The sequence below is a fragment of the Meriones unguiculatus genome, chromosome 8 (genome assembly GCF_030254825.1).
Source record: "Meriones unguiculatus strain TT.TT164.6M chromosome 8, Bangor_MerUng_6.1, whole genome shotgun sequence".
Classification (NCBI taxonomy): Eukaryota; Metazoa; Chordata; class Mammalia; order Rodentia; family Muridae; genus Meriones; species Meriones unguiculatus.
The window spans coordinates 122,250,346-122,266,597 of record NC_083356.1 but is presented as its reverse complement, the minus strand read 5'-3'; the positions used below and the strand labels follow the sequence as shown (position 1 = coordinate 122,266,597).

At 37.7% G+C, this 16,252-nt stretch overlaps 1 protein-coding gene across 2 annotated transcripts in view; it reads left to right on the top strand.

The window, feature by feature from the left end:
* The window catches only part of Ubr3 (ubiquitin protein ligase E3 component n-recognin 3), a 130,021-nt gene that overhangs the window by 80,842 nt on the left and 32,927 nt on the right, over positions 1–16,252 (top strand). Inside the window, exons 24-29 of one of the 2 annotated variants that reach the window (XM_060390484.1) lie at positions 1,560–1,648; positions 3,252–3,401; positions 5,043–5,176; positions 9,717–9,827; positions 12,166–12,378; positions 14,506–14,642. In XM_060390484.1, the coding sequence (XP_060246467.1) occupies positions 1,560–1,648; positions 3,252–3,401; positions 5,043–5,176; positions 9,717–9,827; positions 12,166–12,378; positions 14,506–14,642 (834 nt within the window). The remainder of the gene's footprint in view (positions 1–1,559; positions 1,649–3,251; positions 3,402–5,042; positions 5,177–9,716; positions 9,828–12,165; positions 12,379–14,505; positions 14,643–16,252) is intronic. The other variant, XM_060390485.1, reaches the window with a different exon arrangement.

Below are 16,252 nucleotides of genomic sequence, written 5' to 3'. Positions count from 1 at the left end.
GTGAGGAGCTGCCCTATTGGTTTCCATAGTACCTGTACAAGTTTGCACTCCCCCAGCAATGGTGGAGTGTTCCCCTTGTTCCACATCCTTGCCAGCATGACTTGTTACTGTTATTTGCATTTCCCTGATGGCTAAGGGTGTTGGATATTTCTTTTAGTGTTTCTCAGCCATTTGAGATTCCTCTATTTAGAATTTTTTGTTTAGATCCTTTTCCCATTTTTAAACTGGATTATTTGAATTTTTTAATATCAAGTTTCTTGAGTTCTTTATATATTTTAGATATTAGCCCTCTGTTGGATGTAGGGTTGGTGAAGATCTTTTCCCAGTCTGTAGGCTGCTCTTTTGTCCTATTGATGCCATTTGCCTTACAGAGGCATTTCAGTTTTATGATGTCCCATTTATTAATTGTTGATTTTAGTGCCTGCATTATTGATGTTCTATTCAGAAAGTCATTTCCTGTACCAATGTGTTCAAGTCTGTTCTCTCTTTTCTATTATAGTTAGTGTATCTGGTTTTATGTTGAGGTCTTTGATCCACTTGGACTTGAGTTTTGTGCAGGGTGATAAATATAGATCTATTTTCAATTTCTGCTTGCAGACATCCAGTTTTACTAGCACCATTTGTTGAAGATGCTTTCTATTTTCCATTGTATGGTTTTGGCTTCTTTGTAAAAAATCAAGTGCCAATAGGAGTGTGGGTTTATTTTTGGGTCTTCAATTCAATTGCATTGATCAACCAGTGTTGATTACTGGTTTTTATTACTATTGCTCTGTAGTAAAGCTTAAAATCAGGGATGGGGATACCTCCAGAAGTTCTTTTACTCTATAGGATTGTTTTAGCTATTCTGGGTTTTTTATTTTTTCATATGAAATTGAGAATTGTTTTTTCAAGGTCTGTAAAGAATTGTGTTGGAATTTTGATGGGATTACTTTGAATCCATAGATTGCTTTTGGTAGAATGGCCATTTTTTATTATGTTAATCCTATTGATCAGTGAGCATGGAAGATCTTTCCACCTTCTGTTATCTTCTTCAACTCCTTTCTTCAGAGACTTGAAGTTTTTATGGTATAAGTCTTTTACATGCTTGGTTAGACTTACCCCAAAATATTTATATAATTTGAGGCTATTATAAAAGGTGTTTTTCCCCTGATTTCTTTCTCAAGTTGTTTGTCATTTATATATAGTAGGGCTTCTGTTTTTGTTTTCTTTTGTGTGTGTGTGTGTGTGTGTGTGTGTGTGTGTATGTGTATGTTAATCGTGTATCCAGCCACTTTGCTGAAAGTGTTTTTTAGCTTTAGGAATTCCTTGGTGTAATTTTTAGGATTTCCTATCTACCTCATTGTTTTATACTCTAAAGTAAGTATTGACTTTTATTTTTACTTATAGAAACAGTAGGTTTTAAGTCTTTTGGAGGGGATAGAGAAGTTTGTATGAATTTTAATATGTAATCTAGGAAGCAGAATGTTCTTGATTTTGTAGCCATGCATATGTCATATACTCCTGAAAGACATTAGATTAGTTTTGAACACATCATGTACTTAAAGTTTATTTCTCTTTAGGCGACAAAAGGCTAGAGAACGGCAGCAGAAATTGCTTGCAGAGTTTGCCTCAAGACAGAAAAGCTTTATGGAAACCGCAATGGATGTTGGTAAGTCAAAAATTTTGGTTTGAAGCTCTTACAATTAGTTACTATTTATAGGGATCATTTAGTCTAAACTTTTACCAGCCCTAAATAGTACAGATAATTTTCTGTCTCTCTTTAAACAGTAGAATAATGGAATGATGAGATTAGTGGTTTAGTAATTGTGTGTGCACATGGGTACAGGTGTGCCCATGCCACAGCATGTGTGCAGGTCATAGGACAGCTTTGTCAGTTGTTTCTCTCCTTGTACCATGTGGTTTCTGGAGCTGGAACTCAGGTTGTCAGGCTTGGGGCAGTGTCCTCACCCATGGAACCGTATTGCCTGCCTGGGACTAGGTATTTATTACAGCTGTCTTGTTGAGCAGAGGCAGGTGTGAGGAAGAGCCCCTCTGTTCTCTGTGACTCTGTCCCTCACATGTGTTAGGTCTGGCACAAGTCCCTGATGTTGTATTCTGATGCTCTTCTCTGAAGTTACCGTAAGGTCCTTATAATGATTTGGAAAATACTTTTGAATGTCTCCTCTTTGTGCCTTCTCATTAGGATTTCTAAAAATCAAGTATACCTTTTAGTTCAATTCAGATTGGCATTAGGATTTTTATAATGAGAAGGAATACCATTTTCTATGTGATAGTAGAGCCATGAACAGTCTAAAACAATGTGTTTATACCTTTCCTTCCCCATCCCACTTCCTTCCCCTATAATAGTTCCTCTGTTATATTCCCTTATAATATATTTCCTTTATAGTTCCTCTCTAATTTTAGATTATCATCTTTTAAGTTTACTATTTTCTGCATATATGAGAAAGTATCTGATACTTATCTTTTTATATATGCTGGTGTGTCTTGTTAATGTCTTATTGTGATATTACAAGATCGCCTATTTTCTGTAATAGCTCTGCTTTATTAAGATATGATATAAGGATATATAATGATTTCCTGATATAAATCTTGATGACTGTTACTTGAGAGATATTCTTGAAATAGAGGATTAGGAACCAGTTTTTCCTCTATTATTTCCTAGGATATGCTTCTACCAACTTTTGAAGAGCTGTCATTTTATAAATTTCCTCTTTTTAGAACCTCAAAGTAAATTAGAACAAATGCACTCTTTGTTCCTTAAAATACAATTAAAAATTTTCTCTTAGAAATTTTAAAAAAGATTTTAAAATTTATGTCTACGAGTGCTCTGTTTGTATGTATGCCTGCAGGCCAGAAGAGGGCGTCCGATCCCATTGTAGATGGTTATGAGCCACCATGTGCTTGCTGGGAGTTGAACCATGGTCTTCTAGAAGAATAGCCAGGGCTCTTAACCTCTGAGCATCTCTCGAGTTCCTTACACAGATGTTTTTATTTCTGTTTTTAATATCAGTTTTTACCTATAATTGATACAACATCAAAATATTGAATCATTTATTACTTAGAATTGTTTTTATCAGCTTCACAGTTTTGGTCTGTCTTGTAGCTGACATTTTACTTGAACAGGCTCTCAGGAGTTGTGTGATGATACAGCTTTGTTAGTGTTTAACTTAAAAAGTTTTTGAAGTGGATCTTTGGGGGAGGTTTATTGAAAAGGGACTTTTCTTTTAAGAGTTACAGCTTTCCCCCTCCAGATTCTCCTGAGAACGATATGCCCATGGAAATTGCCACAGCAGAACCACAAGTTTCTGAGGCTGTGTATGACTGTGTTATTTGTGGACAGAGCGGTCCTTCTTCTGAAGATAGACCTACAGGACTGGTTGTACTGTTACAAGCATCATCAGGTGAATTGAGAGACACATTTTGTTAGAAACGGTTTAGACAGTGACATCTATAAAGATAACTGTATAGTAAATGAAAGCTAATATTAGAATTCAGTGTTTTTGCTGATTTAACTGTTCTAAAATCCTACCAACTTGGTAGGATATGTGCTTACATGCAAAGAACTTTGAGTTGTATATGTAATTAGGGCTGTATGGTTCATGCCTATAATCTCAGCACTCGGGAGTTATGGAGGCAGGAAGATCAGAATCCCTGTCAACAAAGAAAAGTGCAGGATGGTGAATTCTGTTGATTAATGCCAAGCTTTCTAAAATGTCCAAAATACAGAAGAAGGAACATTTTCAAAAATACCATATAAGGCTAGTATGCCCTTGATATGCATGTATTAGAATCCATTACCAAGTGTAGATGCAAAGCCTTCATCAAAATTCTAGCAATGAATTTAGTAGTGTATTAAGAGGACTGTAAATTTTGTTGTTTTAGTTGTGGGCATCCCCTTGCTTCTCTGCTTTATTTCCACAGCTGCTCTAAATCTCTCCAAAAGCCAGCTGTACAGTGATACACCTTAGGTTCTCATCCTCACGAGCTCTTCCCAAGCAAATGCATTTTCAAAAAAGTCATTTCTGCTTCAGTGATACATTAAAGACAAACATACACCTATTGTGGTATAGTGGTGTTTTGGAACATCTATGTCCTGTGTGATATTTGTGTCTGTGTTTGTAGTCCTTATTTTGGTTTTTGATGTTTTATACTTATAGAACTGTAACATTACTCTTTTTTCCTTCTGTCATATTTATGTCTGTCTTCCCAAATTTTTTTGCAACATTTTGTGTCTTGAGAAAATTGAATACCTTCCACCTGCTTCCTGTCCAGATTGCTACATTCAATACTTTGTGCATCAGAAAACATGCTTACAAAGCATGTGAGCACATACATCCTTTCCAGAAGAAAATCAGGGACATTCTGTTATATAATAGCAGTACTGCTATCATAATCAGAAAATTTAATATTAATATTGTATATTATGGTTATATTCAAAGGCCCCCAGTTATCTAAATTTTGTTCTTGTTTTGTTTTTCAAGATGAGGTTTCTCTTTATAACAGCCCTGGCTATCGTGGGTCTCACTTTGTAGCCCTGACTGGCCCAGAACTGAGAAATTCTCTTGCCTCTATCTCTCAAGTGCTGGGATTAAAGGAATGTGCCACCAAGCTTCAATATTGTTTTAAAGGGCGAATCCTGTCATATTTGGTCCTTTGTTTACTTGACAGATAATACCCTTATATTTTTAATTTTTTTAAGATAGAGTCTCTTTACATAGCCCTGACTGTCTTGAAACTCACTCACTCTGTAGACTAGGTTGGCCTCAAAATCAGAAGAGATTTGCTAGCCACTACCTTCTTAGTGTTGGTATTAAAGGTGTATATCACCAAGCTCGGCAACCACTTTTTTCTTATTAAGGTCTTCAGAACATTTTAATAAAAGATTTAAACAATGACTGACATAAAATTTTAATTTTTGATATTTAAAAATATTTGGAAAAATTTAAATTTACTATTGGTTGTTATGGTGAATAACCTGGGTTGTTATAATAGCTAGTTTTTTTTGTCTTATTTAATGAACTTTTGTCTCTGTTGATACTTAGTTTTAGGACAGTGTCGGGACAATGTGGAGCCGAAAAAGTTGCCAATCACAGAAGAGGAACAGATTTACCCTTGGGACACTTGTGCGGCAGTTCATGATGTGAGGCTTTCATTATTACAACGCTATTTTAAAGATGTAAGTATTCTTATTATCAAACAGTTTCAGCCTTCCTTCTCCTCGCCCTCCTCTTCCTCACTTTTCAAAGTGAAGTTATGGTTATTTTAAAATGTATTATGTTTGTATCTGTTTTATTGATATCTTTATTGTTGTGCGTGAAGGCATGCATGATGTATGTGGTTTTGTGTGTATAGGAGGGACATGCAGACCATGATGTCTTTGTAGAGGTCAGAAAACAACTTTGGAGTCTATTCTTTTTTGTTTGTCTTATGTCTATTAGTATCTTAGTTGTTTTTCTACTGCTTTGAAGAGGCAAGCCCCTTCAGGCATACACTTAAACACCACACACCACACATCACACATGCAAAAAATGTTTTTTTTCTGTTTTTATTTGGCTTTGGTATTCACCTGCATGCATCTAGTTTAAACTGGTCCAAATAAAATGCACAGTATTATGACAAAAATGCATCTAATACAGTGGCAACAAATTGTACAAAGCAGAGTTCTAGAAAGATAGATGGGTCAGAGGTTATGAGTGCGTGCTTCTCTCCCAGCACCTGCGGTCAGTTCCCAGCACACATGTTGGTTGGCTTATCACTGCCTGTGACTCCAGCTCCAGGGATCCAACACGCTTTCTTTGGCTTCCATGGCTGTCTGTACATATGTGACACATACACATTCATAGACACTTACACGGACATAAAAAATAGTCCACTTAACACTGGACTTGAGCCAGTCATGGTGGTGTACACCTTTAATCTCAGCACTCAGGAGGCAGAGGCAGGTAGATCTCTGTGAATTGGAGGCCAGCCTGGTCTACAAAGAGAGTTCCAGGACAACCAAGGATGTTACACCGAAAAACCCTGTCTCAAATAAAATAAAAAATTTTGAAAATGTTGCATAAACAAAGATATTAGCATAATCTCACCAACAGAATTTCCTTGAAAATACTTATTTGAGGGCAGGAGAGATGGCTTAGCAGTTAAGAGGGGCTGCTCTTCCAAAGGAGCCATGTTCAATTGGTAGATCACAACTGTATGCAACTCCAGTCCTAGAAGATCTGACACACCTCTGCCTTCTGCAGACACCAGGCACACAAGTGGTACACATGTCTCTCCCTGGCTTTTATGTGGGTTTTGGGGATTTGAACTATGGCCTTCAGGGCTTGGGCTATAAATCCTTTACCTGGTCTGAGCCATCTCCCACTATTGAAAGTGTTTTTTTTTTTTTAATTCAATCAAAATATAAACTTAGTGTGATTGTGAGGAAAAGAGATCTAATATAAGATGATTGATTGGGTATAATTTTCTTAGGCAAAGTATGCATTTCAAGATAAAGTGTTTGTTTTTAAATAAAACCTCTGCTGTTGTGTTCCTGTGTTAATGACTATTAGATTTTTTTTCTTTTGATAGCATGATTTTTTATACTTTTGTAGTCGGTATATGGTATGTTTCCTGACTGTGTGCCTTTGAAGATCAGGGTTTATAATGGATTTCTGTCCTCCCTAAGGGTTAGTCCCTGGTCTCTGCATTGTTGATGCTTCCTGGACCTTTTTATTTTTGTTTGGTTTTCTTGAGATGGTTTTTCTGTTGCCAGGCTGTCCTGGACTCGCTCTGTAGAGCAGGCTGACCCTAAACTCACAGAGAACCGCCTTCTTCTGCCTCCCAGAGTGCTGGGATTACAGGTGTGCGCCCTGTGCCTGGATACCTGGACTTCTTACTGAATGACTCTAACATAGAGGACGGGATTTTTGGCTAGAACAGACTCCATGGGCAGAAGAATAACTTGGCTGGCATCGATATGGATTGTAGAGTTAAGCTGCATGTTTTACAGAGAAATTCACACACAAAATCTAAGTTCTGTAAAAGAGCACATATGTTCAACTATAGAAACACGGAAAATATGACACAGAGGAAGGAGGGAACCTGAGCCTTGGAGTTAGATTTGGACTTGGCTTCTATCACTTACAACCTAAACTTCAATAGTGTTTCATTCTTGTCTTATGAAAAGAGACAGCACTGTTACTGTATGGGGTTTTCACAAATCCAGCCTTCATGGTAAGCACTTAGCACAGCGACGGTGGGCATGTAGTTGAAACCTCATGACAGTTTTCCTGTCCTTTTGACTAGCAGACCCAAATAAGACTTCTGTTATATAGGCGAGTGACTGCTGTCTTCAGTTTTAAAGCTGACTACTCGCCAGGGGGTGGTAGCATACCTGTAATTTTAGCACTTCAAAGATGGAGTTATTAGGGTCAAGAGTTTAAAGTCATCCTGGACTACGTAGTCAAGAACAGCCTGGGCTGTGTTAGAGCCTGTCTCAAAGGTACTTAGTAAACAAAACAATTAGTTATTGTCACTAAAAGTTAAGATTATTCACATTTTTATAGTACTGTGCTGAAGAGAACAGCATGTTTATTAACTGACTACTCACTGACTCAGAAATGATCTAGCCCTCAAATCTGTTTCTCTGTTAAAGATCTTCAAAACAAAGCAGAGATGAGTAGGCCTCCTGTTGTTTTTTCTGATTCGTAACACTAGAACCCTGCTTTCCTGCTGTGAGTGTTGGGTTTATGCTGCTGCACATCTTTATGTGGGGAGGCATTTTGTACTTCCTTGTCTTGTGTGTGTGTGTATATGTGTGTGTGTGTGTGTGTGTGTGTGTGTGGGGTACATATCATCACTTGTGAAGAGGTCAAACTTGGGGGAGTCAGTTGTCTCCTTTCTACTGTGGGTTCTGGGTTAAAACTCAGTTCCTGAGACTTGTAAGGCAAATGCTTTTACCTGCTGAGCCATCTTACCAGCCCCTGTACAGTGTTTTCAACTTTTGTGTTCTCATGAAGAATTTTGATTTGCTGTTGGAACATTGGATTTAAAGAACATTTGGGTCACCTTAAATTATGATATGTTAGTTTCTTTCCAACGCTGAGAAAAAATGTAAAGATTTACATTATCTTTTAAGCACATGGAAACATTTTTTTGTGTATTGCTATTTTGTGTGCATATATGTTGGTGTGAAGGTGTCAGATCCCCTGGAGCTGGAGTTACAGACTGTTGCGAGCTGCCCCGTGGGTGCTGGGAATTGAACCCTGGTCCTTTGGAAGAGCAGCCAGGGTTGTTACTGCTGAGCCATCTCTCCAGCCCTGCAGAAACATTTTAATGAGAGGTTTCGAATTCTTGGGTGCTGGCCACTCATATGTTGTCCTTTGTGCCTCGTGTGACTCTGCCTGTCTTATTGCTACAGATTTTCCAGAATAAATTCAGACTTAGTCTCAAATGCTGTTTGGCAGATCAGATGATGAAAATGAGAGAGAGAGGAAAGGAAAACGGAGGGAACATTGATTTTTGAAGTCTTAAGCTTATATGTAGTATGTGATAGGAGTTGAGAACTGATGTTGTGTTGTGCACATAAATAAGGGTTGATAACAGATGATTTAATTATTTTAGCAGTAAGTGCTTACAGAATTTTAAACCAAGAGGCAGAGAAGATGACAGAGTTTTGACAGAAATTTTTGGTTTTGGGCTTGGGAAAAAATGTCTTATAGCCCTATCTGTCTGTCTGTCTACTTACATTCCTATCAGTCTATCTGTCTATCTAACTATCTATCTCTTTGTCTGTCTATCTATTGGTCATCCATCCATCCGTCCATCCCTCTCTCCCTCCCTCTCTTAGGCGAGGCACCTAGGATTATAGGGTGAATGAAATGATAATTCCATAGCAGGCACAATTTCAATGGCAAGATAGTAGCGCCCCCTTGAGGGGTGTACACATCAAAGGTGCAAGTAAACAGAGGAAGGGTAAGAGAAGCAGGGAAGGAAACTTACGGGAGATTAGCGTTATGGAAGCCAGAGGGAGATCTGCATTATGAAATGAAACTGTTGATGTCAGAAATGGAGGGGTTAGTGCCATACAGAATATACAAACTGATCTGCAACAGAGTAGCTCACACTGAACCATAATTTTTTTGTATATTATGCATATGTGTGTGTGCATGTGTGTGTGCGCATGTGTGTGCATGTCTAGGGTGATGTTGGGGGTCTTCCTCATCACTCTGTGTTCTGAGGTGGAGATTCCCCTTGAACCCGGAGCTCTTGTACTCATTTGAGCTCGAGGGCCATCTCTGCCTGTGTCTCTCTTCCCAGTGTAGGGGTATAGACGTGCACTGCCGTTCCTGGCTTTAACATGGGCACTGAGTGAAGGCTCAAGTCTTTAAGTCTTATGGAAGGCACTTTATGGGCCAGCCATCCTCCCAGACCCTGAACCATAATATGAAGAGCTTATGTTATGGGCTAGGAAAGGTATTGTCTATGATATTTATCTCTTTTATTGTAAGCACAGATATTTGGAAACTAAAACTTAAAATATTCTAATTTTGAAGACTTTGCTTTATGGCTCTCTAGTCATATGTTAATTTACATCATAAAGCTACAAAACTGTATTAGGATATACATGAAAGCATGACAGGCTTGGTTGAATGTATCTCAAGATGTTCATAATTATTTTTTATTCTAGAAATTCTTTAAAATGAATTATCTCTTGTCTTTCTTTCTCTTTGAAGAGTTCTTGCCTTTTGGCAGTATCAATTGGCTGGGAAGGAGGTGTTTATGTACAAACTTGTGGCCACACATTGCACATAGATTGTCATAAATCCTATATGGAATCGTTACGGGTAAGTTGATTAGAAAAAAAATTAAAGGTGTCTGTTAGCTTCCCAGGTTTTTGTTTGTTTGTTTGTTTGTTGTTTTACACCACACATGGTGTAAAACTCAGACTCCTCCAGTCTGAGGGGTTGTCATTTTTATGCTTTAGCAGCTCTCTCCCATGACTCCCCCTTAGTGTTGGCTGCTGTTGCTCTGAAGTGCTAAGCTCCGGCTGCCTATGGATTATCTTGTCATGTGATCACGTTGTTGTTTTTCACTGTCTTCAGCAGTCTTAACCTTTGCACTTTTCTGTGTTCATTAGCTCTTTCCTAACCCCTTTCTTGTGCTGAGCCTAGTCTGTTTTTATCCGCAGGTCTTAGTCAGCTTCTTTTGATGTTAGACGTAGAGGTGAACCAGAAGACGGTAGAAAATCATGAAACTAAGTGAACAATTATCCAAACTTACCATTTCCCGTGTCATTGATTGAGATCATGTTTCATGGCCTATAAATACATGTAGTAATTTAGGTCCCTGCTTTCATCATGTCTTTCCTGTTTGCCTCAGCAGCTATTCTAAGTCTTTGCCATCCCACATCCAGACCCTTTGCTTAAAGCCTAAGAACTTCATTCATCAGTTCTGTGGCACCAAGAAATCAGTGTGTTCTATCGCACACTCCCTCACCTCCTTACACTTAAAATATAGTTCCCCGGTACGTGGCTCTGTCCTGGCCTGTCCCTTCTTTTCTGCTTCTTGGATTGGAAGTTGTTTCTGCCTCTGTTGAGGAATAACCTCCCTGTCTGTGCTCGAGGAGCCATTTGCCTCCAGCACTGCAGAAGACAGGCTTGTTTGGGAGGTAACATCTCCCTTCTCAGTACTTAAACGTGTAGGTCTGCCACCTTCAAAACCTTCCCTTGACCTTGCAGATAGCTGAAGTCTTTTTTAGTCTTTCAGTTCAACTACGTAAAAATATTTCTACTGTAAAAGTAAATTTTCTTTTTATCGATTCATAATGCAGAAGCATTTCTCTCCTATTCCTCATCACTTGGGCTCAGTCACGAGCCAGGACTCTGCTGGCGGTTCTTGACTGTCACCTGGCAGTACTCTGCCTTCACTGTTCCCACTGGTACTTGTGTGCCTTCTTCTGACTGGACTTTTGTGATTGCTTTCAGTACTGATTTCCTTACTCTATTTTATCTTCCTAAAATGTAAATCGGATGATGTGTCAGAAGTTTATCAATACTTTCTTGGAGTTTTCCTCTTGATAGGATGAAGCTTACTTTCTCTCTGAATGCCATTCGTGCCCTCCATGATGTGAGTGTGCCTGCTGTCTCTGCTATGCTTTTGTCAATTCAGAATTGATAAATTAATCGTTCCTAAGCACATTATGCATTTCAACGACTATTCAGATTCTAGAGTTTGGAAGGCTCTGTGATGAATTTTAGGGATGTGACAATAAATAAAACAGATCCTTACTTCAAGAATTTATGGTGCTTGTACTTTTCCCATTGTGTGCTGATAAACCTGACAAACGCAATAGAAGGAAGAAAAGAAGGAAAGGAAGGAATTTTTTGGCTCACAGTTTGAGAGCATAGTCTAGCACATCAGGGAAGCATGTGGCAGGATCATAAGGCATTGGCACATTGACTCACAGTCAGGAACAGAGAGAGAGATGGATGCTTTCTTTCTTCTTTTTTTCCTTCCAGTCCAGAACTCTAGCATGTGAAATGGCACTGCTCACATTTAAAGTGTGGTTCTCCATGTCAGTTGAATTAATCTAGAAACTCCCTCAGATGCATGCCTGGAGTGTTGTCCACAGGTTATTTTAGATCTGTGAGGTTGACAGTCAGCCTAACCATCAAATTGTGTATTTGGTGGATGGAGTGCTAACTGTTTTCAGGTTTACACAGGGTCATAGTGACAATCTGTAATGTGCCCAAACATTTGAATTGTTATATCTCTATATCTATCTATCTATCTATCTATCTATCTACCTACCTACCTACCTACCTACCTACCTAAAGAACTAGTTAGAAACCAGACTCTAAAGGGCTTTGTGGTCCATTTAAGCAATTGAGACTTTATAGAGCTTCCTCAGAGAAGGATATTAAAGGTTTGCATGTAGAGAAAAATACTGTGGCATTGCTTAAGAAAAAGGATAGTGTTTTGCATATGGTTATGGCATAATGCTATATTATAAGAAGTGCTTTGGTAACCTTTGACAACTAAACCAAAGTTTTATCTCTTTGTGACATTTTAGAGATGTCTTTCTTTATATGGCATGTTAGTTTTCCATAAAGTATGGTAAGGTAATTTATGTTTACTGCAAATGTTTAAGTCAGATATCTGTATGTTTATTTTATCTTTCAGAACGACCAGGTTCTTCAGGGTTTCTCAGTGGACAAAGGAGAATTCACGTGTCCCCTTTGTAGACAGTTTGCTAACAGTGTTCTTCCATGTTACCCTGGAAGCAATGTGGAAAATAACCTTTGGCAGCGTCCTTGTAACAAAAGCACACAAGATCTCATAAAGGAAGTGGAGGAGCTTCAGGGACGGCCGGGAGCTTTCCCAGTAAGCATCAGTGTAAGGCAGAAATATCCTGGTTAACTTATTAACTTAGTTTCCTCTTCAGTCCCCCCCCTTCTTCCTTCCTTCCTTCCTTCCTTCCTTCCTTCCTTCCTTCCTTCCTTCCTTCCTTCCTTCCTTCCTTCCTTCCCTTTCTCTCATTAGTGCCATTTCTTCCCTGCTCCCTGCACTCTTCTTTTTTCCCTGAATTACCCTGGGCCTTTATACATTTAGTAGAAATTGATTTTAGATGTTTTTGTCTTCTGTTTGTGGTTATTGAAAAATGAATGAAAATAATGGAAGAAATTAGCAGATGCTGTATTTTTCTTTATCAAAGTCATTATAATTTTAATGAACTAAGAGTATCTTCCAGATCATGAACTTAAGGTCTGTCCTAGTTGGGGTTGTCATTGCTGTGATGAAATACCATGACCAAAGCAAGTTGGGGAGAAAAGGGATTATTTGGTTTTCACTTCCACATCACTGTTCATCATCAAAGGAAGTCAGGACAGGCTCAAACCAGGCAGGAACCTGGAGGCAGGAGTTGATGCTGAGGCCACAGAGGGGTGCTGCTTACTGACTTTCTCCCCATGGCTTGCTTTCTTATAGGACCCAGGATCACTAGGCCAGGGATGGCATCACTTACCATGGTCTAGGCCCTCCCCATCAATCCCTAATTAAGAAAATACCCTACAGGCTTGCGTATAGCATGATCTTATGGAGGCTTTTTCTCAATTGAAGCTATCTCCTCTCCGATGTCTCACTTGTGTCAAGCTGACATAAAGCTAGCCAGCGCAAGCTTAAATATGATTAGGGTTTTTAAAGATGTTGAAATATGTTAAAATTTATTAAAAATAAAGCAAAATAAAAGCATATATATATATATATGTTATTTTGCTTATTTAGCAATGGGTACATTCTGAAAATGCCAACAGTAGATTTTGCCACTGTTTGAACATCAGAATGTATTTATACAAACCAAATGGTTTTGCTGTCTCTAGAGAGTATAATTTTCAGGAACCACCATAGTATATGTGGCTCATTCTGTACCACTGCATGGTACGTGACTTTATCTCTGTCTCCATGGACAAATATAATGTAGTGTATAATTGTTGGGTACAATGTAATCATTTGAAAATCTATTCGTTATTATGTTAAGATTAGGTTTGATGATCAGAGTTCAATTCCTAAGGACCCACGTGGTGGAACGAGAGAACTACCTACCCCAAGTTGTCCTCTGGCCTCCACACATGCGCCATGCTGTGCACGAGCCCACCATATGTATGCACGTGTACACACGCCAAATGAGTGTAATAAAGATTAAGAATGTGCTTATATACAACATTACTTACTCTGTGTGTATGTTAGAAAATACTGTGTGACCATTCACTGCAAGTTAGTCTGCTATAATATGAATTTGGCTTAAATGATTCTGTTTTTTGAATCCTCACTATAGAATTTATGTGGTTTAAGTTTTGAAAATGTTTTACCTACATAGTAGATTTCTGTAACATGGTCTCTAAAGGTGACAGCTATGCCTACGATGAAAACCATACCCACGTCCTAATTTTAGGAATGTTGGGAATTTAATTTAAGGCCTCCCACATGCTAGGCAAGTGCTCCCAGTCCTTAAACTAAAGACATTTAGCTTTCGAAACAAAAATGTTTACATTAAACCATTCAGATTCATCTCAGTGGCATTTACTTTCTCAAATGAAGACTAACTTTACAATCTGTGTGTGTGTAAATTGTATTTGTTTAATATTTGCCTGAAAGTAAGGGATATTGATAGTATTTCTTTAAAAAACAAAGTCAGGTGTTTTTGGAACCATGGAAGCAGTTCTAAAATATTATTTAGCATTTTGTGCTCGTTAGAACAGAGTTTGTGTGGCTAAATCATAATAATAATAATTCATAATTGGGTTTATCATAACTGGGTACTATCAGTTGCCCTCCAGAATTTGAATAGACAGTCATTTTTGAGTGAATTTCTTTGTACAATAAGTAATTGTGCAGTTGTTCATGTTACATCTGCTTTGACTTACTGGTAATTTTCTAGTTTGTTTATATGATAAATATTTCAGTTTTAAGCTTTTATTAAAGAAAATTAATATAAACTTTATATGTATGTTCACTTTTTTATAGTCAGAAACCAACTTAAGTAAAGAAATGGAATCTGTAATGAAAGATATAAAAAATACCACTCAGAAGAAATACAGAGACTATAGCAAGACCCCAGGCTCACCTGACAATGATTTTCTCTTTATGTACTCTGTTGCTAGGTAGGTATGTGTAATATATATTAGTATTCTTTAGTATTAGTTTTTTTATTGTTTAGTGAATCTTTGTTTTATCTGTTAACTTGTGTATTTGTTTAAAGAACGGATATGTATCTTTAATAATGGTTAAAAGTGTAGCTAGTTTTATAACCTCCCAGGAACTTATTTCCTGAAGTTATTTTTAAATTATCTGATGCACAATTTGGCTCCTATTGGACATTGTAGAACATAAGGGGGGCAGTATAGTATTAATAGTTGGGCCAGATAAGTCCCTTAACATATAGCATCTTATGTATGATGAGGTCCTGTCAAATGCCGATACCAAGAACTAAAACTAATGTTACATGTCTTCATTACAGAAAGTAAAACAGCAAGAGTAGAACTTGTTTCTTCGTTTGCATGAACCAAGTAAGGGCTATCCTAGGGTTTTAGGACATGATAGGTGGTTTAGAAACCAGGAAAAGAAGAGAAAGCAAGAAGTCAGGTGCTCTGAGCCTCTGCTGTTGACTGGAGACTCAAGGAAGCAGCACTTATTTTTCATCTTTTGAATTAGGGAACATTAGTCTGATTTCTGAGTAGCTAGATCATACTCAGTGAACACGTCTAAGCAGGAATTTTGGAAAATGTGTAAAAATGGAGAGCCATAAAAGAAGTACACAGGAAGGAAGCAGGCGTATACAGCTAGGTACTTTCAAACACATTCTGCCAGATAAGATACTGAAGAGCCTTGGATGTCTTTGCAAGTATACTCTTTATTTTGTTCAGGTAGTATTGTAGTTGGTAAGACTTAGAGAGATGATGTAACTTGAAGTCATGGAACAACTTACTGGCAGTAAAGGGCTGGGTTTCAGATCGATTGAGTCAAGATTCAGTGGCTTTGTTTTTTCAGTTATCTTTCTTGCTGTCTTGTGTTTAACTTTCATAGGTTGTTATGTTTTCTAATCTCTTTGCCCCACTCCCCTAGCAGTGTAACAAAACAGTAAGTGAAAGAATATATGTAACCTTTAAAACCCAGAAAAAATGGATCTGACTTAGAAGAATTGCAGCAAGCAAGTTAGAGCTCAAGATAAGGAACTTCATACTTCAGTCTGAACATAAATGCTCAATCCAGGTTGATTTAGAAGGATTTGCTGCGTTAGGAATGACTCCCTGGTCTATGTGTTCCTAGGCTGCTGTTTATCCACAATGCGCTTTTTTTTTTTTTTTGGTGCTGGTATGTGGTATATAATAATTATTTTATTTCTGGGGAGTTACTGATTATTGCATACTTATAACTCATATACTTATAAAAATGAAATTTAATAAAATTTAACTTTAAAAAGGATCTAGGATCACGCATACCTTCTGTGTAATATGTAATTATAACTATAGAAATTTAATTGAATACAGTTCAGCTCTTATATTTTCACACACTTACACACATACACTCTTATCTCACTTGTGTAGATATGCCTTCATTTTTACTAGAGTTGGCATTACTGGAAGATCCTGAGATTCTAATTGAATGGGAATGAACAATATATGGAATTTTTCTGTAATATGATAAATCAAACTATTTGAAGTATAATTTGCCTGAAATTTAGGCCCTTGTTTTTTGCCTTAAAACTTATTAA